General features: G+C 42.9%; 1 protein-coding gene across 3 annotated transcripts in view; it reads left to right on the top strand.

Annotated features, from left to right (window-relative positions):
- Nucleotides 1-27,938, top strand: part of map3k21 (mitogen-activated protein kinase kinase kinase 21) — a 32,873-nt gene continuing 4,935 nt past the window's right edge. For all 3 annotated transcript variants that reach the window (XM_080782839.1, XM_080782840.1, XM_080782838.1), the window contains exons 1-7: nt 1-1,722; nt 12,585-12,765; nt 14,228-14,376; nt 15,202-15,377; nt 19,763-20,003; nt 21,371-21,493; nt 23,734-23,884. In XM_080782839.1, coding sequence (XP_080638965.1) covers nt 918-1,722; nt 12,585-12,765; nt 14,228-14,376; nt 15,202-15,377; nt 19,763-20,003; nt 21,371-21,493; nt 23,734-23,884 — 1,826 coding nt within the window. In that variant the 5' untranslated portion in view covers nt 1-917. The remainder of the gene's footprint in view (nt 1,723-12,584; nt 12,766-14,227; nt 14,377-15,201; nt 15,378-19,762; nt 20,004-21,370; nt 21,494-23,733; nt 23,885-27,938) is intronic.

Raw genomic sequence — 27,938 nt, 5'->3', positions numbered from 1 at the left:
GAGGGGGTTGTTTGGTGATTAAAGTTGACGGGACTATCTTGGTATCGCTCATTTAGATCTATTTTTGTTTATTTTTTATTTTCTTCAACCCAAGATGTTGAATGGGTCTATAAACACTCGACCGTCGTCCGTTCCCACTCTGGAGAGAGAAGTAGTAAGCTCTTGAATGCACCAATCGAAGAAGAAGTTGGTGGACCAACTTTTCCAGTGCCATACTACTTCTACCAGGCTGACCGAAGCTAGGAGGCTAGCTCACCAGCTCGCTGCAAAGTGCGGAATGCGGTCAAAACGGAAAGGAAGGTCCACCAAGCGAGCTGTGAAAATACACTCCTAGAAAGACGGCCATTCGTTTAGTTTGGTCGGTGTGGTTTCGGAGAGTTTCGCCCGGCTGGAGCCCCGCTTCATTCGGTCTGAATGGACGGTGCAGGTGCACCTCTCTTCTTGCGGCACCTGCGAAAACTCTGTAGCCCCGTCCGTCGGCGGAGAGCTAACGCTAGCTTCAAACGTTAGCTTTCGCTGTTAAACTATACCAAGTTTCATATAATCTATATCTGATACATACATTCTATTTTTTTGTAATTGTTGTGTTTTCACTGATGTTTCTCGAGTCGCTGGCGCGCGCGATGGCAATGACATTGGCTGACATGTATGGGCTAACTTTGGCCAACAGCTAGTGGTTGACCCACAGTGGCGACGTGGATCCACAGTTTTCAGACTCGCACTCTGCCTCTCAGGACTTTGGACCACGGTTTGACCTCGGCCTGGGCCACACAGGGGAATTGCACCCTGTTGTGCCCTATAGCTTCACAGATGTGACCAAAAAAATGAACAGTACAGTTTGGTATTTTTCACCATTTTGAGTTGTAACTTAGGCACTGGAGCTGAGCACCCTATGGTGCGACTACAGCCACCGAGAAATGGATGTCTCTCAGGCGAGTCAGGCCCCTTTCCCAAACGGTGAAGGGCGGCCGGACGGCGGGGCAGGGACGGGGGAGCTCGCCTGGACAGACTCCCCCATAGCCCGGGCATGGGCGCACTCTGCCCCGCTGTGTTCGACTCGCTCCCTCTGGACCGCCGCCTACGACTACGAGGCCAGCGGGGAGGACGAGCTGAGCCTGCGGCGAGGAGACGTGGTGGAGGTTCTGTCCAAGGACGCTGCCATATCCGGGGACGAAGGTTGGTGGACCGGTAAAATAAATCACCGGGTCGGGATTTTCCCCTCCAACTACGTGACATACCAGCCCGCTATCTACCGGCTCCCCGCCACGGGGGGCTCGGTGGGGGACGGGGAGCGCGTCCCGATTTCGCCGGCGCAAATCGTTTTCGCAGAACTTGTTCTAGAGGAGATAATAGGTGTTGGTGGATTTGGTAAAGTCTACCGGGGGACGTGGAAAGAGCAAGAGGTGGCCGTGAAAGCGGCACGACAAGACCCGGACGAGGACATAACAGCCACCGCTGACAGTGTTAAACAAGAAGCAAAACTTTTCTCAATGCTGCAACACCCCAATATTATCAAGTTGGAAGGAGTGTGTTTGGAGGAGCCCAATCTGTGCCTGGTCATGGAGTACGCCCGCGGCGGCACCCTAAACCGGGCGTTGACCGGCAGGAGGATCCCGCCACACATCCTGGTCAACTGGGCCGTTCAGATCGCCAGAGGGATGCACTACCTACACGAAGAGGCCGTGGTTCCGATTATTCACCGCGACCTCAAGTCTAGCAACAGTAAGGTGTCCTGTGTGTGGGAGAGTGATTTATTGAGTGAGACATCTTGGGATAGTTTTTTCCAAGATTTCTACAAATAAAATGTATTTATCACTCACTCAGAAAGTAATGCTGGCGTGACATGTAAAATGAGAGCAAATGGCAAAACAATATTATTATCTACCTGTTGCTCCTAGGTTTTCTCACCCAGCCAGAGACACATGTGTTGTCTTCAACAGCCATCATAATTGGGATGTTCCGTTTATAAACTCCTCACAAAATGTTTGGAAACAATTGGTATTGTATTTTATATTTTTAATGATTAGTCACCTTTACAACAAGGTAGGTATAACTTGCAATTAAGGATTGTGGAATGAGTAACACAGTTAAACGTGTGGGCATCTCCCCCCCACACAACTGTGCCAGTCGCACAGATGTGCGACTGGCACCTGAACATGGGTCCTGCAACTTTGTTGAGTTTGTGTTTGCTCCAAGCAGCAACACTTTTTTTGTTAAAGTGTCCCTATTGAACGTTTGTCCCTTCAGGATGAGGCCCGTGCGCGCCTGCACGGGCAAGTGGAAGCTGGTGTCCCGTTAGGCAGAGTGGCAGCATTATTTGGTGTCTGGTCAAAAGGAAGACAACACCCCAAGAAGACCAGATCCTCACCCTTGCATAGGCATTCTTGTTTTTCTTCCATAGATTTACAGTGCAACGGTACCGCAGGCGGATGTAAAAGTTGCAGGACCCATGATCAGGTGCCAGTTACACACACCTGTGACTGTTAGACAACTTCCAGCAGTTCTGTGCTGACACTGGCTGGTCACTCAAAACGAGAGTGATTACCAACAGAAGCATATTGGGAGAGTTTGGCAAATTGTTGGGGGTCGCTAGTACCCACACATTTAACTGTGTTGCTCATTCCTTACAAGTTATACCTAGTTGTAAAGGTAACTAATCAACAATGAAAAATATATATGATACAATACCAATTGGTATAACGGAAGGGGAGAAATAATCAACCGAAGTTAAGTTTCCAAACTTTTAGTGAGGAGTTTATTTAGGCAAGGGGTATAGGCAAAAAGTAGAGTACAGACTTATCATTATCATTAGATACTGAGCAGTGGTGCAGAAAATTCACAATGCGCACAACAAAGTCCTCGGCTCACATGCTGAGTTCATAGTTTTCTTAAGCTGCAAACTGACAAAGCTAGTCTTGCCACAACTTGCGAGTTTGGAGAGGGAACAGGGATGTATAAGCAAGATGGAGTTTAAGAGTGTGTGAGAAAGGTCTGCGAGTATGAAGTGGAGGGGGAGATCCTTGAGAGGATGTGAAATAAGGTCAGAGTTTGCTCAGCTGAGTCCCACCGCCTGCCCCCCTCTTGTAACACAGACACACACACCCTACCTTCTTTCCCAGCCCCCTCTCAACCCCCCTGCAATGTTGTTCAAACAAAGGCTCTGATTTAACACACACACACACACACACACACACACACACACACACACACAAACATATTCAGACCACATTATCAGGCCATGTGCTTTGACCAACCAAATGCTGACAAGAGTGGACAGAGTAGGTCATAGGCTAGAATGGTATAAACCGGATAAGAGTTGAGTGTAGGCCTACTTACAGAAAGATTAGAGATGATTCTCTTGAGTGGTTGTCTGGGGAGTGACATGAATCTATTGTGCAATGAGATTCATATTATGGGGTCCTGCTGCCTTAGTTTGAAGAAATGCAGACTTCTATAGTGTACTCCATTGGTCTTTTCCCAATTCCTTGAAATCTGTTGAACCTTTTAAATCAACTTGGCCAGGTGAACAGTCATACATATTTGTAGTTGTTTGTAACAGTGAAGCCAGGTCTGCCTAGCAGGCTTTAGTAATTTACTAGTCTGAATTATGGATGAACGTACCTTGAAGAACTGAGTGCGAGTCATGTACCTACTCTTTTACTCTACCACTACTCTGTGTGTGTGTGTGTGTGCGTGTGTGTGTGTGTGTGTGTGTGTGTGTGTGTGTGTGTGTGTGAAACATGAGTCTTACCACAGTATCTCTTCCTCTGTAGCCACTGATCTATCGTATCAGCCTGGGGCCACTTGGAAAGTGGATCTGATGCTATGCTGTCTGTTTATCTGTGGTTGTAAGTGTTCATTCGTACTTAGTAGCAGATCTACAAGCTCACAAGGTGTCACAGTGCAATAGCTTGTGAGCTATTTGGGTATTTGTGGTGTGCAACACCAACGCAAAATTAAGTATACATCAAGCTTAAGTGAGAGAATGTGTGCAATGCATACACATGCTTCAGCCCTGCACTGATTATCAGATTGAGACATTTTAATGGGAGTCCCCAGAACATATCTCAAACAATCTGAGGGCTTATTATCATTATCACGTAGCCTATAATATAACAGTATAACGTTAAAGAGATGATGTGTACACAAAAATGCACATTTTGGTATGTGCCTACATGTGCCTTGTAAGAGGTACAACAAGATTATCATCAAATAACACAACAAAATTATACTTATTGGACCAGAAAATTAGCATAGGCAATTAGACATAATCTGCCAAAGTTGCCTTTGGTTTAAAATTGAAATATTTCCAATACCATCACGATATAACTGAACATGCTGTAAAGTACTTCATATAACTGAACATGTTATATCACAGTGGTTTTCAACCTTTTTCATGTCAAGGTCCATTATCTATTTGGCATTTAAACCACGGAGCACGGACCACCATTTGATGAAATTTAGACAGATTCTCAGACACAAAACTTTATTATATGTATATAATATAATATATATATTATATTGTATATAAATATATATTATTATATTTTGTTGTCGTTGGTTAAGCGTTTGTCCACAATTCCATGCTGTATTGATGTTGGTTGGTACCGTAGGAGAGATAACAGTCAAACGTTGACCTGTTGACTTCTACATTCTCTAATTGTATACTTCTTGTAAATAAGTAATGCAGATCTTTAACAATATAATTTAACTCTTGAGAGTGTAAAATTATGGGGGTCCATTTGGTCATTTATCTGGGGACCACCTGGAACTCCCATAGCATAGCTGAATGGTGAGAGCCGGCACGGCATGGCGACCTCCTCACCTGAGCTCGCTCGGCAGTGCCTCTCGTGGCTCATCCTAGGGAAATAATATTAGCCCCACAGTGACCTTGAGCAAGACACTGAACTCCTTTCTGCTCCTGCTGTGCAGGTTGATTGGTTTTGCATGGTTTCCTTCACCACCGCCCGGTGTTTGGATGGATGCATTTTATAAAGGGATTTGGATAAAGGTGGTATATAAACATTTGCCATTTTGACCACTAATTATTGGCCATGTGAAGAGATAGGATTTAACTGCTGTTAAACCCTAATTTATACTTCATTCATTCATTCATTGTAGATCAGTGTTGCTCATTGAATTCTGAACATTGAAATCTGTTTGTATTTGGAAAGCACAAAGGCTTAAGGCTGTTCAAGCAATTTAGCAAATCAGTTGTCTGCTAAGACACACAGAGTCAATGTGTTTGTCCTGCCACTTCATTGTGACCAGATGATATAGACTTTGATAGGAGACTGGAGAAGGGGGAATTTAAAATGTATGGGGGAGGTAAGATGATTCGTGATTGAGCGTCTTCTCAGCAATAGAATTAACTTCCGAATCCTCACTGCAGCCATACAAGAAATATATGAAAACTTGTCTGTCAAGATGGATCTGTTAAGATGGAAACATTTGTGGTGTTCTCTTATGGCATTTGCTCTCTATTGTGATTACATTGGAGGCTTGAACTGCTAGCCAACAATTTAATTGATCCTTAACAAGCATGCAACGCTGCGACACATTTCAAGGTGAATCAGTAGTTGATTGCAACAGAGCAATACATAGTTGTAGACGGTCGATGTATGATTGTCTCATGGCCATCAGTCTGAACATCTGTATTCACTATATAGAGCCTTATCTAAACAATGAATGAAGTGTTTACTTTGGGCTAAAGCAATGCGTTCACAGAGACTCCCCCTTCTCAATCAAACGCAAGAACACACCACACCCTGCAGTGTGAAATTTAGTTTTCCCTGCAAAACCATTGCCACTTACAGAAGTCTCTACCAGTGCACATTGTCATTATCTGTATCCAGGACATAAAAACACCCCCTAAGAATTTCTCTAAACTTTCTTCCAGTGTATGTATATACATATAATGTCATCTGAATGCAGCCTATCCCCTGCTTACAGTACTACACTTTACCTTCCAAGGGCAAATCAGGACACTCAACACTCATGGCTCAGGCAGACACCTAACATCCTCCAACCTTCACTCAGCCATTTGGTCTGACGTTTATCAATTTTGCCGTGTACACAAGCTCCACACAGACAAACATGCAGCTATTTGATCAATGATTAGCTAGTAAAGTAATATGTTGGAAGTCAGCGAGATTTGTCCAATGTCTTTTGTGCTTTCCCCCTAATCTGTAAAATCCTGGCCCACAGGGAGGAATGTTGCTAATGAGGGATAAAAGCTTAACATACGTTTGCACAATGGACTGGTCAAGCAGCGGTTGCTAGGCTACTGTGGCCAGAAGAATGGCCAGGACTCGGAGGGTCTCAAAGCCCTCGTTTTGTTTTGTCCCGTTCATATTTAATCTGCTGGAGGGCTGCGCTACTCTTTTATTGCCACAAACCAAGGGGGATTCCCTGCTTCCTTCATTATTTCACTCCTTCCTCACCTTCCCTCCATTGTCCCCCCCCCGGGCTGCTCCTCAGAAGGATCTTTCTTTCTTCCTTTTCTTTCTTCACTTCGACTCTCTTTCCATATGTGGTTTCTGCTGACACACCTCTTGATTACTTAACTCACTTTTCCCTCTCCGTTTCCGTCCCTCATTTCTTCACTCATTCACTCCATCCATTCATCCTTACCCCCCCCCTTTCCCGCTCCCAATAATTCATTCCATCTTTTGGCCTTTTGGGAAGGCGTGGCAAGAGTTTGTTGACACAGTTCCAGATAAGGACAAGCAAAACCACACTGAAACTTGTCCCCGTGCCAGCACGAGTGGCCCACATTAATGTTTAGTTTCAGGTTATGATGGATCAAACGATAGAAGGAATGCCAGGTATGTGTACCCTCGGCTCTAGAATGCCTGGCAGTTGTGTTGAAACCGACATGAAGCGTGCGTAGCTGCATTCTCCCCTGTATCGGTACAAAGCTATTGTTAGACCACATCTCTCTGTTTCATTGACCCTCCTTTCCCTTTCTGTTCCTCTTCCTCTGTCTATTTCTGCACCCCCCACCCTCCCACCCCGACTTGCTATGGACGGGCATAAATATCACAGGAGGGGGGGGGTCTACGCCTCAGTCACCCTTAGTGACTCACAGACAGTTACTGCCTGTCTTTCTCTGACGAGAGAATGGAGAGAATGGGCAGAGGGGAGAGAGGAGGAGTGTGAGATGCTTTCACTGTGTTTTTTATGACCTCTCCCTGACTGCACCTATTGTTGGCCGAGAGGAACGAAAAGGAAAATGGCCAAATGGCTGAGAAGGGCAGCCTCCCGAGTCCACCAATCAGCATCCTTGGTATCCACCTTCAGTCGAGAGTGGCACACCAGGAGGTACAAGACATCCACCACTAATATTTGTTACAACATTTTAATTAGCCTGGTTACAGATAAAGTTGAGTTTAGAGACACAGAGGTGAACTCAATGCGGCTGAGAACAAAGGGTGAGTGGCCCAGAGAGATATGTCCTTGATGGATGGGGGTGTTTCTGGACATTTGCCCTGATCCTGTTCCCACCACTCAGACCAGCCTTACCCCAGGGGCACACTCATTTCCAACCAGGGACGATGGACTTGAAAGAGAATTTTTCAAACTGGTCTCTCTCATGCTTAGTCCAGGAATCCCACTTGCGCGGGAGAGTGAGTGACTGTGCATTCATATTTATATACTGTTGTATTTGTATCCACACAGAGTATACATTTTACAAGTTAGTTTTTAGCCACTTTAAAACGTAATAAAAAATAATAAGCTCAGGCCCGGCTGGGAGATATAAGCTCAGGCCCGGCTGGTTTTCGTCCCTGTCAGTGTGGCTCCATGTCCATCTTGTGTGTGTCTGTGCTCAGCTAATCTCTGACAACGTTGGACCGTTCTGCGTCAAACTTTGCATGCACAGATTGCATACTCTAATATTAGTCTCTCTTTGTTCCGTCTCAATTTCTCTTCCACCTTCCCCAATGTGTTTGTCAGTCTCTGGTCACTCGCTGCACGCACGCGCACACACACACACACACACACACACACACACACACACAGCTGTGCTAAAAAATCTTAAGTGATTTGTCTTTTTGCAGAGTCTTAAGTGGAGAAGAGAGAGTACAAGAATATAGCATTGAGACAGATGAGAGAGTCACCAGGAAGATACTGGGAGTAGAAAGAGAAAGACGGAGCAAAGCATCAAAATGTAATCTGGGACAGACAATGACATTTACTTAAGCTCACAAGTAGTATCCCCCCTAAGTGTATAAGGGGGAAATCCCCCCCCCCCCCCATGACTTGCGTTGCAGCAAAGCTTTCTCTAGCAGGCAACAAGAGAATGAAGCAGCCTTCTTGTATTTGTTCTTTCTTCCATATCTTTCATAATATACCAGGCTAATACTTTCAAATGTAACTATGTGGGTTTGTTACCGCCACACCTGGGACGCATGTTTGTTCCAGGTGGGCAAGGCATTGCCATTTGCGTTTGCACACTTTTCACGTTTCAATCTTAGAATGGGGGATGACTAGGACCTACTACTTTGAGGTCTCTGCGTCTGATCTCCTGATGGTTCCACCCCCAACACTGGGGATCTGCCTGAAGCTCTTCTCCAGAAGTAGGAGGAGAGAGATGTCTGACTGGGTGGAGGCTGCCCTTGAGCCATGACCATCTCCTATTCCTTATCACTGTCTTTTCACCAATCAACAAGATGGATTGGGATCATACTCAAGCCTATTCTATCTGAGTAACTTAGCAGAAGAAAGGCTTTGATTTTGACTTGCGGATTGGGCCTGTTAGAGAAGACTCAAAAGCCTGCCAAGGCTTTACTTTGGGTGCCATGCTAACCCCTCTTTTGGATTGTGAACCGTTGGCTGAGATTATGCAACACCAGCCACCATAGACCATAATATTACCATGGCAAGATGCCTGAATCACGTTACTCAGCAACAGTGGTGGAGTAGGGCTGTGGCACACTGATGGTCACCCGTGGAATGCAATCTCCAAACTATACCTCTGCTTTAAAGATGATACAGTATAACGTCGGTACTGAATCATGCAGACAGGATACAGACCCTTTGTGTAAAATTCTAGTAGGCTCTCTTTGAAGTATCACAGGGCAAGAAAATAAAGAAAATGCCATATGGCATTTTGATACCGTCACGCTAGTCAAATGAGACGGGTCATCCCAGAATAGCTATTCATCAAGGTGGTGTAACGATCCTACAACAGGTCATTGTAAAGCTACAGAGCCTGCTTGGAGGAATCTATGGAATCAGAGAGAGAAGACACAACAACAGGAGCTAGCTGTATATCACTGCTCTAGTGGAACCTGTTTTTTGTAATGGAATGCCTATTGTTGGATCTCGGGCAGAGGATCCCCTTAGTGCCCCCAGGCCTAGTAGTGGCACCAATAATGGCTGTTAGTTGAGGCCCATATAGGAGTCACTGGTTAATGTATGAAATATGTCCAGATATGTATACTCTGAAAGATTAAACTTCTCTGAAACCCTCCCCCCCCCCCCCCCCCCCAAAGAGCTCTTTGAAATTAGAAAGTAATGTTTTGTTTGTTTTTTGTACATATTTATAATAGATATAGCATATATTAGGTTGGCCAAGTCATAGACGCAGAGTATGCGGAAGTGCCGTTTACGCCTGTGCTTTGTGGCCGTGGTACATCACCTCTGCGTTTTCAACCCAGCTTTGTGGGTGTTCGCAGTTTCCCTTTCTGTGATGTGATGGACCGATTACAGAGCGCCAAAGATAAATCCATGTCTGCCTTCGTTCTGTCAGTACAACTAGTTTGTACAGGTTCCTGTACAAACTAGTCAAGGTCTCTCAACCCATCCCCCCAGCTCCCTAGCTCTTTATACCCCCCAAAGTCTTCCTCTGGCTGTCCTCCCACTCAACTCCTCATCCTTTCCCGTGTGTGTGTGTGTGTGTGTGTGTGTGTGGTTCTTAAAGGTCTAGTCAGGTGGTACTTTATCTGCAGTAAGCCAGCAACAACACACACAGCGCTGAACCCAGCTATGGCTATAAGCGTCTGTATGAATGTGATTTGAGACTTGATTTGATTTGAGTGCATGTGTGTGTTGGCACGTTCCGGTAAGTCCAAGGTCAGTGATATGCCCTTTGAGACCACAGAAACACTCGCGCATGAGCAAACCTGCACGCACAGACTTCAATCGGCTCCCGCTGGAGTTTGATAGCTGGAGATCTCATCGGTCATAACCACCAAGAGGAGTAACACACACATGGTTTTTCTTTAAGAGGATATAAAACATTTCATGGGTTAGAGTTTGGGTTGAATTTGTTTTGATCCAAGAACACCTCAATGTGTTTGCGTGTGTGTTGTCCTCACGCAAAGTGTAACTCTATCAGCACACACATTGTTTCTGCTTTGAAGCCGCTGCACAAAGCAAGTGCTCCGTGCCATAGTCCTGTGGCGTTCCTGAGCCTGCGTGAAGCCAAGGACCTTTCCCATGGGAATATCTGACACCTCTACTTTTAATACAGTTCCCACTTTAAGGCAAATGCGGTGATTTGATGTGGCATGCAAAACAAACCCAGGTGACACTCACCAGATATACTGTGTACAGTACAGTACAGTATGTCCACTTAAGACCCACTGGAATATCTTCGGGAGAATTTAGGTGGAAGCCGTCCTCTGATATGTTACAGAATATGATTTTGTGATATAATATTAATAGTTATTTCATATTAACTATTAGGTTACACCTTGGTAAACCCATAAGTGGCCTAAAGTGCAATACTGAACATAGATGGCTTATGCTTGGCTTCATCTCTGAAAATGTCTTTAGTTTCAAGGCATGCATCTATTTTAACCATATGTAACACATTTTGAATTCTCCATGACTTTGTCTTGTAGATGTCTGATCTAGTATCTATTCAGATGATAAAAAAAACATGTGCATATATTTATTTACTTGTGCCATGAAAACAAGTCTCTTTGACAGCCATCCTTTTTATATCTATGGAGTTAGCTTCAGCCGGTAGAATTTGAGGTTGTATTCTAGCTGGATGCAGACTTCAAGGGTGTTATGACAGGCTGCGCCAAGAGTTGATTAATTTCAATAAAAAACGAATAAAGCCCCAAAAGGGGTCGATGGCTGTGAACGGTAATGAAACCATTAGCCCCTATAGGGGTCAATGGCTGTCAAGGAGGTAGGTCCTCCATCTGTTTAGTTATTTAGACTTTAGTTTTTACTTTATTTATTATATAAGACGGAACAATCTTTCTTTAATCTGGAATTGTTCCAATATTTAACCTGAATTATTTTCCATCTATTGTGAGGAGGTGTTTCAGTCAGTGTTTTTCATGTATGCTGACACAGAATATGTCAGGTTTTTACATGTCAGCAAAGTTCCCCTTTTTAATGTCTGATCTAATACCACAGGCTACAACGAGGTTCACTGAATCCTGTCAAACAGGAAAATATTAGCCACTTCCTATAATCTTTCATATTTCGCCCTCCTTGGGGTAATGGTGACAAATGAAAGTATTACAATAATATATGTCTTATTGTTCTACTAGTCCAGGATTCAGTGAATATGCAACCCATCTACCAGTCCCATATCCGAGGAATGTGATGTGCTTCCTCGGACATTCTGAATCTCCAGCACCTCCAGTTTTTTAATTGGCTTGTTAATCATGCCCACACAAAACATGTCATCTACTGTATACAGTACACGCAAAGAAAGACTATCCGGCATTCTGCACAGCTTGTAGAATAGGTACGCTATTCGCATGAATATTCACAATTGGAGCTCGTTAACACTTTCTCTGGGACCATATAGGCATATATATAATTTCATGAATCAAAGTGTGGCAAGATGTTCAACACTCACTCAAATTAAATATGTGAATTGTTTAGTGAAATTTGTTTTGAATATAATGACATTGTTTTTTACTGTGAAATTGTTTATAGTTTAATTTGACCTTTTGCTTCATCTTTCTGTTAACGTTCCATGATGCATGTGAAATATTAATGGAATGGAACCAAATGGAACCATAAGAGCCAATTTGGTTCCAATTGAGGATGAATAGATGGCCTAATGTCCGTAAATTAAATGAAAATACTTCACTTATGTAGTATGAATGTGCTGCACAAAGAAAACATCAGGGTGCCATTTCTAAATTACATGAGGTCCCCATGTTTGAATAGGCTTTAAGTCTCATAGCTCTTGTCAAAGCAGTACAGTGCATGCACTTAACTTGTGAAACCTACTATTTGGTGGATAGACTGAAATATTTTCTTTCTGAAGCGGTTTTAATCTTTTTTCTTTTCTTTTTCTTTCCTCTAGTAGTGTCTCTGTAGATATAGTGTTACAGGGAGGTATGAAGGAGGAGTGTTACATCCTCAGGGGGTTTTGTAGAGCTGTCAGCCTCCTGTTTCTGCAGTTATAAATGACCCTCGCACCTGCCTGTTTGTCTCTTAACCCCTCATCCCACTATCTCTCTATTTCTTCTGCCTTCACCTCTCCCCTGATTGTCTCTTCCCTGCTTCACTCCATCCTTCCCATCTACCACCATCTCCTCGTTAACCCACCATTCCCCATTTCCTCCGTTTCTCTCCTCTCACTTTCCTATTTCTCTCCCCAGTTTTGTTACTTGAAACGATTGAGAATGATGACATCGGCAGGAAGACATTGAAGATCACAGACTTTGGCCTGGCCAGGGAGTGGCACAAGACCACCAAGATGTCTGCCGCGGGTACCTACTCCTGGATGGCCCCTGAGGTCATCAAGTCCTCACTGTTCTCCAAGGGTAGCGACGTGTGGAGGTACCAGCATACAAAGCCCGTCATTTCACCAAGCCTCCATCAGTTCTGTGCTTCCTTTTCTTTTTCTCCACTCTCCTAATTCTTATTGTCTCTGCTCGGCCGAACGCATTGCAGACACGGTTTTCGGCCCTGTTCGTCCGTCCGTCTGTCTGTGTGCCCATCCATGACACCAAAACATTAAACGGCATTGACATTGAAGGGAAAACTTACTTAAACGAGCAAATCGGCTAACTAATCACATGTTGGTGGGAGCGCTTGGCCAATAAGGGACCACCTTATGTACCTTATGTAGCAATGTCAAATGTCCGCTAACATAAATTGATGTACGATGACAAGAGCAGCCCTCATTTCACACGGGTGTGTTTATATTACTCCTACCGATTTTGTCCAAACCTCACTCAAATTCGTACATTATCTCTGTAGTCATGTGATCAAGATGTATCTGTCAGATTGTTTTTTTTATTCTATTTTGATTGACTAAGATTGGCTTTCAAGGTTTGCTGGAAGGGCCCGTTTTGCACGACATGCTACAAGTACCGCTGGACCCGGTGGACCGATCCGCGGGAAACTTTAGTAGTAGGCAGTGGTGTCATGCTTGTAGCACGCAGTACCATGGCATACTCGCAGGTATGGCACGGTGCACGGCACGCGCGTGCACTCTAGAATGCGTCCCCAATTCCAGTGTCTGTTGGGCAGCCCAGCCTGAGTCAATGGAGCTCTTTCCCAGAATACTGAGGCTGTAAGCTGCTGAAAAACGGAGGTGAGAAAATAAACAAAAATCGGCTCCTACGACAACAATAGATACTATTGGTTGCCCCATTCGCACGTTCTTTCCATGCTACACCAGCTGCCAACGCAACTCGTGCATATCAATGGTCCACATAGACCTGATGTTGACACGTCAGAACCAGTAGGCTAGATTATCGTTGTAGCGCCAGATTTTAGCTAAACATTGTTTTTGTTACTACAGTACTAGTATCACTATCTATAAAGTATCTATACATGCACAGAAGCTCTGCATGTGTGTCCAACAGAACAACCTCAAACTGTACGCGTGTGTCCTCATATGACCTGGGGCTGTGCAGCGATGAGTGGCAAATTGGTCGCACTAGCGGTGTCCAAGAACCAAAAAACCACAAATCCGTCTGAGCCTGTGATCCACATGGGAGCCACACTGTTCTTAGTCTTGTTTCTTATACTGTATATTTTCTAAATCCTTCCCTTTCTTCCTTTTCTGAACTTATGTCACTTTTAAGACACAAGATGCTTCTCTGTGCTCCCTTTGTTTGTGTCACATCATATACTGAACAGGTGATAACTGTGCTTTTAACTGTTGCCAAGTAATCTAATATTCTAACTGATGATATTGGCAAGTAGATATTAGTTAATAATTACGTGTGTGTGTGTGTGTGTGTGTGTGTGTGTGTGTGTGTGTGTGCGCGCGCGCTCATTCCTTCTCCAGTTATGGTGTGTTGCTATGGGAGCTGTTGACAGGGGAAGTGCCATACCGTGGGATAGACGGCCTTGCCGTGGCCTATGGCGTGGCGGTCAACAAGCTGACACTGCCTATCCCGTCCACCTGCCCTGAACCCTTCGCCAAGCTCATGGAAGGTACACCCATAATGGATGCATCCTGCACATGGATTATACATGCAAGAGTTGATTACTTGCCAAATCGCGGAATCACCATGAAGCGCCATTGATTTGGACCAAAATAAAATATTCAGGAGACTTTTATTAACGTTTTTTTTTATTTTATCTGATAATATACACTTTATGTATACCCATATAGGAAGCCTTTGTTATGTTTCACCAGTTTCAATTGGGGGGGCTTATGAGCTCCAACTGACCGTCATTCAACCCCCGCCACCCTTAGCCCTCTCTCACTCACTCGCTGCCTTACTCTCTCCCACAATGTTAAGTTACACCCATTTCCTGGTAATAACCTGGGTGAAATGTGCGGCATTGGGAGGTAAAGGGGAGACACTTTATTGTGAAGCGATGAGGAGAGGTGTTGTTGTTGCGTAATTGTCGAGAGGAATGGCTGCGAGCGATATTGAACATTCAAAACTATTTCTATCAGTACGCCTGTATCAACAGAATAATTGTCATAGGTATACTGTATATGGGGGCCTCATATTTGGTCATTGATATGGTTCATTTGTTAGAGGCAGTACGACTTTTTGGTCCAGTGAGGGACTGTGGAATTCCCTGCAGCAAGTTTAGTTTAGTAGTTTATCTAACAGTTGTGTGTGGAGGCAGTTTTACTGCTGGAACCAAGATGTGCTAAACCTTTTGTGGTCTAGTTTCTTATTTGGATACTTTGTTCAGTATGAGTGTATTTTCAATACCAAAACAGGAATTTTACTGGCCTGGACAGCTGGAGCCAACATTGTCTGTTTCTCTCTAAATGTTTGCTGTGTGCGTGCATTGCAGAATGCTGGGACCAGGATCCCCATGTGCGGCCATCGTTCGCCTGCATCCTGGAGCAGCTGTCGGCCATTGAGGAGGCAGTGATGGCCACCATGCCCCAGGACTCCTTCCACAGTATGCAGGACGACTGGCGTGTGGAGATCCAGGAGATGTTCGATGAGCTCAGGACCAAAGAGAAGGTAGACCATGGGGACAAGGTCACCCTCGCTCACATTCTTGACACACACACACACACACACACACACACACACACACACACACACACACACACACACACACACACACACACGCACACGTGGGAGTATGGAGCCAAACTCATCAACGCATTCTTTTTGTTACATGTCCTACTCACTACTGCTGTGTTTCATTTTGTGGTGATGGAACATAGTAACTGGGCTCTACCACTTGGGGACGGCTTTGAGCGGCTTTACATTTTTAATTGGTTGCTTCCAGCGGGCGGTCTAATCGCGGCCTCCAACAAAACGAGCCATTTAGCGTCAAGGCGCTTTCGCGCACTTCCCCTCGTTAAGATCGTAATCTGCTTCCTGTGCAGGTCTCCCGTCGCCGGCTTAAAGGGAGGGGTTAATTAATGTTTGGAGAAGGAGCGGGATCAGCACACTGATCTGGGCTGCTCAACGGTAGCACTGGATAACGGCCATGCTGGGAGCTCTGTGGCTTTTGTTCCACCGTGTCCAGGTTAAAGGGAGATTCTGACTCTATTTAGCAGTTTAGTTTCAATATTTTTACCCCATAGTAAACTTACATGTTTGTTCCTACTTTGGCATTCCCTTTTGCTTTGTATGGTTGGCATTTGCCACAAGCTGTTTAAATTAGTGTTTGTATAGTGTGTGTGTGTGTGTGTGTGTGTGTGTGTGTGTGTGTGTGTGTGTGTGTGTGTGTGTGTGTGTGTGTGTGTGTGTGTGTGTGTGTGTGTGTGTGTGTGTGTGTGTGTGTGTGTCTAAGATGTCTGGGTAGTCCAACATGACTGCTACCACTCTGTCTTCTTGACTACAGAATAAGGAGGGCAGATTTTCTGTACCAGTTCTTGTTTGTTGTGCAAAGCAGTAGCACTGCTTTAGGAAATATTTTGTTCAGACTAATCATTGCAAACAATCGTATCATATAGTTAGCCATCCCCTTCTTTCCACCACACAAATCCTATTCATCATTTATATAAAACTTGTGTGGATATGAAAATAACCGTACTTTGCTTTAAGCCTTGGCTAAAAGGTTTCTCACAGTGATTTCATATGTTTTTCTTTGTAGAATTAGCCAAAGACATGACAGTATTTCCTGTAAACAGCCTGCAGTAATTTGTGTCTAGGTGGGTGGTTTTGGGGCTTTGCTTGTAAAGCCACTGCATGGAAGTCATCCAGTTAGGATTATTATTATGACTCAGCACTAGGCATGTAACGATTAACTCAACTCACGATACGATTCGTATCACGATATGAGGTTCACGATACGATTTTTCACGATATTTTAAACAAATTATTTTCCAGACAAAAATGGCAGAAAAGCATTTATTTTAATTTCTCTTAAACAAATCCAGTACTTTCTTTTGCAATACGGTTTGTTCTCAATACTGTAGCAACTACCAAATGACAGGAAACTTTTCATTTCTCTTCCACAAATCTCTTTTTTTTTTTTTAACAATACTCACTCTAGTCTCTTACCCTCTTTTCAATAATGTAGGCTTTAGGGCCTAAAGCCTAATTATGGATATTAACAATACGACTAGCCTATTAATACCTTTTATATTTCATATTGTGAGTTTGTAGAACTGTTGAGTGTTGCCACGTCTAGTCATTATAAACTACTTTGGACTTGTTTATCTGTACATTTCTTAGAAATATTAGTGGTCCATGACATGAAAATGTTTGAGAACCACTGCTCTAAAACAACATTGGACAATGATGTTTGAAAGTCAGCAATATTGTTGCTTATTCTATATTTATTTTCTGATTTTTTTCCGATTTTCTGACTTGATATGGCCCGTTAACATTTTCATAGACCTGGTTGCTTGTTTCCCTCTCAGTCAATATGTGGCAACCCTGCGTTGTTGACTGTTGTGGTTCCTTATGATATTTTAGCTTAGCACAGCTTAGCAACAGCTAGGAGGATGCCTGCCGTCACGTTTAACAGTATTTTGCGCAATTTATGTCCCCGAATTTATGGATATGGCTCCATCGCTGCCTCTTTCTTTAGTAGAAGTAGAAATTGTACGTGTTGCTGAATGCTGACCGTTTACCGTCTCGCGCGCACACACACACACCGCCTCCTGGCCATGACTGAGTCACTTTTCCCCCTCTTTTCTCTCTCTTTTCCCCCTCTTTTCTCTCTCTTCTCCTCCTCTTTTATCTTTCTCTCTCTCTGTGTGCTGCCGCCCGTCTGCACTCCACATTAACGCCCAACCAACACCACACGCCAGCCTGTTATTTTTTGTCTTTCTTTCCCCGCGGTTCTTCTATCATGGACGCTGAACAAGAATGGGAGTTTAACGCTATTGCGCCCTCTGCTGTTTGGATCGCGATATATGCATTTAATAAATCGATTCGTAGCGTCAACATTTTATATCGATATATATCGATCTACGATATATCGTTACATGCCTACTCAGCACAGAGCAATAATTGACAAGAGGTACAAAAAGGGGGGATAAATGGCTAAGCTAGCATCTCACGAGAAGATGGAACCATGTGCAGCTATGTAACACTGAAAGATTTTTTATGCAGTAACTAATATAACACAGTTTGTATAGAAGGCACTTGTGCATGAAATGGCGCTTATTGGAAATTGTACATTACTAGAATCCCAGATAGTTACGTTGCCGCGCACTATGGGAAGAAGAAAATTGCCTGCATGGCTATTCCTGTGTGTGTGTGTGTGTGTGTGTGTGTGTGTGTGTGTGTGTGTGTGTGTGTGTGTGTGGCGTGGCGTTGCCACCAAACTAATGAGAAGTCTCATCACCTGTCTGTCTATAACTTAACTAACTCATCTTAAATGTCCATCCAAAGAGTTTTCAGAGATGAGCTGTCGTACCCTTACAGTATAACACTTGACTTGCTTTAGTTCTCACTGCCTGTAACCCTTAACTGTGCTGTGCATCAATCCAGAGGTTTGTTTCTGTGGAGACCTGGCACTCTAGCCTGCATAAAGGTCTTATCTGTTAGCCCTGCATAAAGGTCTTATCTGTTAGCCCTGCATAAAGGTCTTATCTGTTTGACACATCAGACCTCACAGGAGCGAAAGTTGTTCTTCCCTTCTTTTATCAATTTAGTCCTGTTCTTTTTCTCGGACCTGTGTGCATTAAACTCGTAACCCTATATAAATTGTATAGAGTTTGATTTGTACTTGGTCTGCTCTCTTCTCCCTCTACACACCACATCTGTGTGTGTGTGTGTGTGTGTGTGTGTGTTGTGCGCTCGCCAGAGGATGCAGTGTGTGATGCGACGTGCATGAAGCAGTATAGCCAATCAGAGGGCTCAGAAGAGGGCACCCGCTGTTCCGTGTGCCGTGTTCGCACCAACTTCTTAATTGTACTTTAGAGAGGATGGATATAAATGAGTAAACAGTGATTCTCTGGCAAATACAGAGACATTATATTTGAACACATACCTTGACATGAACACGAGAATACACACATTTATCGATAGACCAAGTGTAGACATATTGAATGGAAACACAATCAAACAACTCTTTTTCTTTTTTTCTTCTTAAAATTGCAAAATACAACGCACAAGTACTTAGTATTGATAGTTACAATCGATTATTTGCATTGCAAAACGATTCAATACCGATTATTTAAAAAATAGATTTTTCGATGCAGTTACTATATCGTTACACCCCTACACTACTCCTATCTCTTTGTCAATTCAGGAGTAGTGTTCCAGAGAAGAGGAACTCGAACACTTTATACAGCAGCATACATAGTAGTCTTATACAGTCAAGTGTTAGTTGAGTCGTGTCGAGTGTTAATTTAACGCTGTACACCCAGTGACATTTGTACAGGCGGCCATAGCTGCCATAGTGGGTTGAGCGGCCAACTGGATTTGGCTCACAGCCACCGACACTTAACCTTAACAGTCGTCCTGACTGGGTACTCAATGAGACCGCCTGAGCAGCCATCAACTGGTCTGGGTGAAGCTTAATCTCTCAAGACTTCAGCAACTCTAGTTAGAACGTGTATAATTTGTTGTTGGTAAGAATAAAAACAAAGATGCACCACTGGAAAAGGAGGGCTGAAGGAGAGTGAACGGGCCAACAAACGGTCTCTACACGCAGAGAGGCCATTCTTTTTCTTTTTTTGTATTGCATTACATTTGGCCCCAATCAATTCCTGACTAATATGCTTCATTCAACTGTGAACACCTCTCAGACTTCTTGCTACGTAACTGCAGTTAGCGTGGGTTTTTTACAATACTCTCTTAATCGCACACTGGATCTAAACGGGTCTCGGAATTAGCGGGCAGATGATATTCAACGACTCAAGATCTTTGCATCGGAAGCACACGACGAAACACAGTCAAATTCCCTGCTCACCTGCTTCTCTCCACTCACCCAGGAGCTGCGTTCCAGAGAGGAGGAGCTGACGCGGTCGGCGCTGCAGCAGAAGTCTCAGGAGGAGCTGCTGAAGCGCCGGGAGCAGCAGCTGGCCGAGCGGGAGATCAACGTGCTGGAGAGAGAGCTCAACATCCTCATCTTCCAGCTCAACAAGGACAAGCCCAACGTCAAGAAGAGGAAGGGCAAATTCAAGCGCTCCCGCCTCAAGCTCAAGGACGGCAACCGCATCAGCCTGCCCTCCGGTTAGTCGGGCCGCGTGTGGGAGTCCTCCAAAATGTGTTATTTAGTTGGGCCCCCTTTTTGAATAAAGAAGCTTTATATGGTTCTACGCTAGTGACAGATTTAACCCATTATGAGGCTGATTCTAAAAAAAATCACACCCGTGTGAACTGAGTGGTGCAACTCCCCTCTCCCCCCCCCCCCCCCCTCTCTCTGTCTCTCATTAGCAGGCAACAGTGCAGCACTATCTCTCTCTGTTTCTGGCAGGTACCCTCTCATCCTCGCAACACGGATAACAATATATTTACAACCACAAGCAGTGTTTCCTGCAGGAAAAAGCTTTGGCATGGTGCTGGGCACAGGCCGCAATTTTGATTAATTAATTAATTCATTTGATTCATTCATTAATAATAATTTGTATTATTGCTCTTGTATTGCTATTGGAGACACTGGGGGGACACTGGGGGACACTGGGCAGGCACTGAGGAGGCACTGGGGAGACACTGGGGAGGCACTCAGGGGCACACTGGGGAGGCACTGGGAAGGCACTCGGGAGGCACATTGGGGAGGCACTCAGGGGGACACTGTCTAAATGTAGACGTCTAAATGTATAAGTCTAAATGTAGACGTCTAAATGTAGACGTCTAAATGTATACAGACGTCTGAATGTAGACGTCTAAATGTAGCCGTCTAAATGTATACAGACGTCTAAATGTAGACGTCTAAATGTAGACGTCTAAATGTATACAGACGTCTAAATGTATAAGTCTAAATGTAGCCGTCTAAATGTAGATGTCTAAATGTATACAGACGTCTGAATGTAGACGTCTAAATGTATAAGTCTAAATGTATACAGACGTCTGAATGTAGACGTCTAAATGTAGACGTCTAAATGTATACAGACGTCTAAATGTATAAGTCTAAATGTATAAGTCTAAATGTAGCCGTCTAAATGTAGACAGACGTCTGAATGTAGACGTCTAAATGTAGACGTCTAAATGTATACAGACGTCTAAATGTATAAGTCTAAATGTAGACGTCTAAATGTAGACGTCTAAATGTATACAGACGTCTAAATGTAGACGTCTAAATGTAGACGTCCAAATGTGTACGTCTTCTCTTATGGGGGTCCCTGGCATATCTTTTCAAATGGGGGTCCACGGGCTAAGTAGTGTCAATTTGGGGGTCCTTGACATGAAAAAGTTTGGGAACCACTGCTTTAAACACTTTAGCACTTTATGAACATGAACAAAATAGATGGGTCCCCCCTGGAACTCCCTCAGGTACCCCTGGGGGTCCCCGGACCCCACTTTGGGAACCACTGGTATAGAGGATTATAGTTGGTGTTATTCTTTTCTAACTGCAATGTACATGTGGTTGTATATTGTAGACTTCCAACATAAGATAACGGTGCAGGCGTCCCCCTCCATGGATAAGAGGCGGAGCCTTCACAGCACTAGCTCCTCCCCTCCCAGTAGCCCAACGCCCATCCCCAGACTACGAGCCATTCAGCGTAAGTGACTTCAGATACCACTCTGACTCTACTCGTTGATTATGTATTCTTTACTTGAACTATACTTTGTATTTTGTGTGTGACATACTGTACACCATGTGTGTTTGTGTTAGGCAACTTTTGCGTCTGTATTCTGAACATTGTTGACTTGGCCTCAAACACGATCCCTCATTGTTCTTTTTTATATTGTCAAATAGTTCCATATAGAATTGACAAATGTTTGTGGAGTATCTAGAGTGAACTTTAACCCAAGGGTTCCCAAACGTTTCACCTCAAGACCCAAAAGATACATTTGGTGTCTCCCTGGAACAATGATTTTCCACTATTTCTTTAACCCATTCTGAACTGAGATCAGATTTAAAAAAATGTCTTCTATGTCAGTCGCTCTTCGATTTTTCAAAAATAGCAGACCTACAAGCTCGTAGCGGGCCACTCGGTGGTGCGCTATGAGCTTGTAGATCTGCTATTTTTAAATAGCTAAAGCATAACGTAATGCTAACACCAAAAGGGGTTCCCGCCTAAAATGGGTTAAAAGCTTTTTTAAATGTATGGATTACAATTTTTAATTTTTTAATTTTTAACTTTTTTCTTTAGTTCTGACAAATCAAAAAAAATTAAAATCTTTTGACATACAGTATATACAGTGTATATACAGTACCGGTATATATTTTTAGGAAACTTAAAAGAAGGGATGTTTACTCAACGACCGCAAAAAATTGTTCCGTGACCTAGAGATGGGTCCCAACCCATATGGCTGTAGCCTGTATGCTGTGGCATGTACACATGTACACCGTGCACGTCGTACAACATGTATGTTTCCTCTCCTCAGTGACGTCCCACATACAGAGGGACAGTTTGTATGTTTACCAACAGGATGTGGATCTCACCAGCGAGGTTACGGCCCACTGTGGGTTCAGGAACAAAGGCAAGCTTCTGGCTACTCGGACGCAAGTGTGGGTGTGGTCACAATGTTTGCCGTGGGCTCTCTGGCTAATGGCATCGCCTGTTTGGCGTGTGATGGTTGACTAACTCCTTAGCCAATCAATGAGAAGGATTCCGGGTGCTCACTGCCTAAATCGCTCATGGCAAAGTGTGTGTGTCTGTCTGTCTGTCTGTGCGTTTGTGTTGATTGGAGAGTTTTTCCTAAAGTGTGGATTCTAACCGCTTTGTGTGGTGATGGCTACATCATTTTTTTCTCACATGATTTGCATTAGGTCTGAAATTATTTGCTGTACCTAACTTCCCATCACAGTTTCTTTTGAAGCTCCAGGTTTAAGCTGTGGCGTGTTTAACAGGATAATAATGCAGGTTCTGGCTACCGACCTGGGTCAGAGGTCCGTTTCAAATCATTTGAAATATCTGAGAGCTCACAGTTACCTTACAATTTATAACCTTTGCTAAAAAAACATTTACGATAACTCATAAAACGTACTGTACATACAAAAGACAAATAAAAACTTTCTGGACAAGCATTCTGGACAGACATACAAACACAAAATGATTACAAAACATAACTGCATCAAGCTTTTTTGACCCTGGTCTGTCGATGATGGAACCTGGTAGTACTGGCAGTACTATCATAACACCACAAATGTGTTTTAACTACTGGTTGAAAATGTAACTTTGCGTATCGAGATTACCTGAATGAATGAATGAATAAATAAATAACACACAGAAGTGGCTGTACTCGCTTTCAACACACACGGGAAGAAACCCCATTTTCAGCAGTGAAATAGAAATACTGTCCACCACTTCCATATTCAGCTCCAAAAGTGGATATTATAGGCTGCGCAATGGCAACTCTAATTATGAACTTCTATAAAGCCGCTGTCTTTGCGGTAATATTCACTGTGTTGTGGTCTGTGTTGTCTAATTATTAACTTCTATAAAGCCGCCGTCTTTGCGGTAATATTCACTGTGTTGTAACTCTAATTATAAACTTATATAAAGCCGCTGTCTTTGCGGTAATATTCACTGTGTTGTAACTCCAATTATTAACTTCTATAAAGCCGCCGTCTTTGCGGTAATATTCACTGTGTTGTAACTCTAATTATAAACTTCTATAAAGCCGCTGTCTTTGCGGTAATATTCACTGTGTTGTAACTCTAATTATAAACTTCTATAAAGCCGCTGTCTTTGCGGTAATATTCACTGTGTTGTAACTCTAATTATAAACTTCTATAAAGCCGCTGTCTTTGCGGTAATATTCACTGTGTTGTGGTCTGTGTTGACACTGACAGTCACCCTGGATGAGAGCAACCGTACGTGGGGACGCAGCACCCTCTTCAGGCCAGAAGAGTTTGATGACGTGAAGAAGGGGATCAAGAAGAAAGGGAGGACCTGGGGTCCCAGCTCGGTGCAGAACAAAGACAGGCCCACCACTGCCGAGAGGTAGAGATGGCACGCACGCACGCTCACACACACACACACACACACACACACACACACACACACACACACAGGGAGGAAGGTCAAGATACAGGTATCTTATATATAGTAGTATGCCGTACGATATGGGCTATAGCCCATGGTCCAAAATGATGAGAAACGAGGCTAACTTTTTTTTTCAAAATTTCAAAAAACATGGGCTATAACCCATCGTTTTTGTAATTTCGTAATTTTTTTCAAATCCTCAAAAATGATGAAAAACGGCGCGCTATAGTATGCCGTACGATATGGGCTATAGCCCATGGTCCAAAATGATGAGAAACGAGGCTAACTTTTTTTTTCAAAATTTCAAAAAACATGGGCTATAACCCATCGTTTTTGTCATTTCGTCATTTTTTTCAAATCCTCAAAAATGATGAAAAACGGCGCGCTATAGTATGCCGTACGATATGGGCTATAGCCCATGGTCCAAAATGATGAGAAACGAGGATAACTTTTTTTTTTTCAAAATTTCAAAAACATGGGCTATAACCCATCGTTTTTGTCATTTCGTCATTTTTTTCAAATCCTCAAAAATGATGAAAAACGGCGCGCTATAGTATGCCGTACGATATGGGCTATAGCCCATGGTCCAAAATGATGAGAAACGAGGCTAACTTTCTTTTTCAAAATTTCAAAAAACATGGGCTATAACCCATCGTTTTTGTCATTTCGTCATTTTTTTCAAATCCTCAAAAATGATGAAAAACGGCGCGCTATAGTATGCCGTACGATATGGGCTATAGCCCATGGTCCAAAATGATGAGAAACGAGGCTAACTTTTTTTTTCAAAATTTAAAAAAACATGGGCTATAACCCATCGTTTTTGTCATTTTGTCATTTTTTTCAAATCCTCAAAAATGATGAAAAACGGCGCGCTATAGTATGCCGTACGATATGGGCTATAGCCCATGGTCCAAAATGATGAGAAACGAGGATAACTTTTTTTTTCAAAATTTCAAAAACATGGGCTATAACTAGGGATGGGTATCGTTAGGATTTTTTCGAGTCCGGTACCGATTCCGGTTCTGCTTATCGATTCCGGTTCTTAACGGTTCCCTATTTCGGTTCCAAAATGATATAAAAGAGGTCAAATGTTTAACAAAAAAGCTCAATGTCAGGTAATGTGTCCGATCAGGTTTGACAACATTAATGTTACTTTTTTTATTTACCTTTTTTCCACATGACGTATGAAAAGACAAGTGCAATGTGCATTATTTTATGGCTTGCCCATTTTCTCTCTTTTGAATAATTCTGTGCAATTAGCACATTCAACACAAACAACTGTTTCCATAAAACAAACTAACATAGGCTACTTCTCTATAAGCAGAATCATGAATAGGCCTATTTAATTTATACAAAAGGAGAAGAGAGAGAGCAATGTGTTTGTGGCTCAAACTTTGTCTAATATTGTTTTAGAGCAGTGGTTCTCAAACATTTTCATGCCAAGAGCAAAGGACCCCCAATATTTTTTCAATCTACAAAAAGAATCCCAAAATCGCTTATAAATTAAATTAAATTACTTACTAATCGCTTATTTGGCAACACTGGCCAGAAACGACCAGTGTTGCTTCTTTTTGTCTTATTTTGTATAGACCTAGGTGGCTTGTTTCTGTCATAGAGTTATACTGGCAACACCTCTGGTTTCTAGCTATACTGGATATGTGCTGCTGCGCCTGCTCTGCTCGTCTCTGTACTGTGTACTGTCAGTCCCAGCTCCGTGACTGCAGGGAGATGGAACTGTCGTCTGGATAGAACTTTCTGTTACAGTTAAATCAATATAAAAGTACCACACAACTGAAAAGTATCGCGACTGTGACCGCAAGTTAGAAACGTGTGTGGCTATAATGACGCACAGCTGTTTGCAGCGTCTTCTGCATGCATCTAAGCATTAACATTTCAATGGCCGAGGGTCGTTAGAGTCTATTGTTCCGTGTTGTTGTTATTGCACGTCTAATGGTTAGACGTGTGACAACGCAACAATAGGAAGCGATTACCACGGTCCATTCTGTTGCTGGCTCTCCGAGTAGCATGATCTGATTATAATCAGCTGTTTTATGTGCGTGCGTGCGTGCAGGGTGTCACCCAGGAACCGATAGAGAGAACCGAAATTGAATTATTGTAATGGGTACCCGGTACTCGAGCATGTTCGGTTCGGTACCGGATTGGTCCCGAGGTTCGGGACCCACCCCTGGCTATAACCCATCGTTTTTGTCATTTCGTCATTTTTTTCAAATCCTCAAAAATGATGAAAAACCGCGCGCTATAGTATGCCGTACGATATGGGCTACAGCCCATGGTCCAAAATGATGAGAAACGAGGCTAACTTTTTTTTTCAAAATTTCAAAAACATGGGCTATAACCCATCGTTTTTGTCATTTCGTCATTTTTTTCAAATCCTCAGAAATGATGAAAAATTTGGCGCGCTATAGTATGCCGTACGATATGGGCTATAGCCCATGGTCCAAAATGATGAGAAACGAGGCTAACTTTTTTTTTCAAAATTTCAAAAAACATGGGCTATAACCCATCGTTTTTGTCATTTCGTCATTTTTTTTCAAATCCTCAAAAATGATGAAAAACGGCGCGCTATAGTATGCCGTACGATATGGGCTATAGCCCATGGTCCAAAATGATGAGAAACGAGGCTAACTTTTTTTTTCAAAATTTAAAAAAACATGGGCTATAACCCATCGTTTTTGTCATTTCGTCATTTTTTTCAAATCCTCAAAAATGATGAAAAACAGCGCGCTATAGTATGCCGTACGATATGGGCTATAGCCCATGGTCCAAAATGATGAGAAACGAGGATAACTTTTTTTTTTCAAAATTTCAAAAACATGGGCTATAACCCATCGTTTTTGTCATTTCGTAATTTTTTTCAAATCCTCAAAAATGATGAAAAACGGCGCGCTATAGTATGCCGTACGATATGGGCTATAGCCCATGGTCCAAAATGATGAGAAACGAGGCTAACTTTTTTTTTCAAAATTTCAAAAAACATGGGCTATAACCCATCGTTTTTGTCATTTCGTCATTTTTTTCAAATCCTCAAAAATGATGAAAAATGGCGTGCTATAGTATGCCGTACGATATGGGCTATAGCCCATGGTCCAAAATGATGAGAAACGAGGCTAACTTTTTTTTTCAAAATTTCAAAAAACATGGGCTATAACCCATCGTTTTTGTCATTTCGTCATTTTTTTCAAATCCTCAAAAATGATGAAAAACGGTGCGCTATAGTATGCCGTACGATATGGGCTATAGCCCATGGTCCAAAATGATGAGAAACGAGGATAACTTTTTTTTTTCAAAATTTCAAAAACATGGGCTATAACCCATCGTTTTTGTCATTTCGTCATTTTTTTCAAATCCTCAAAAATGATGAAAAATGGCGCGCTATAGTATGCCGTACGATATGGGCTATAGCCCATGGTCCAAAATGATGAGAAACGAGGCTAACTTTTTTTTTCAAAATTTCAAAAAACATGGGCTATAACCCATCGTTTTTGTAATTTCGTCATTTTTTTCAAATCCTCAAAAATGATGAAAAACGGCGCGCTATAGTATGCCGTACGATATGGGCTATAGCCCATGGTCCAAAATGATGAGAAACGAGGCTAATTTTTTTTTTCAAAATTTCAAAAAACATGGGCTATAACCCATCGTTTTTGTCATTTCGTCATTTTTTTCAAATCCTCAAAAATGATGAAAAACGGCGCGCTATAGTATGCCGTACGATATGGGCTATAGCCCATGGTCCAAAATGATGAGAAACGAGGATAACTTTTTTTTTCAAAATTTCAAAAACATGGGCTATAACCCATCGTTTTTGTCCTTTCGTCATTTTTTTCAAATCCTCAAAAATGATGAAAAACCGCTCGCTATAGTATGCCGTACGATATGGGCTACAGCCCATGGTCCAAAATGATGAGAAACGAGGCTAACTTTTTTTTTTCCAAAATTTCAAAAACATGGGCTATAACCCATCGTTTTTGTCATTTCGTCATTTTTTTCA

The sequence above is a fragment of the Protomyctophum bolini genome (genome assembly GCF_963924005.1).
Source record: "Protomyctophum bolini genome assembly, chromosome: 14".
NCBI classification, from domain to species: domain Eukaryota; kingdom Metazoa; phylum Chordata; class Actinopteri; order Myctophiformes; family Myctophidae; genus Protomyctophum; species Protomyctophum bolini.
This window is presented reverse-complemented; position numbering and strand designations above follow the sequence as displayed.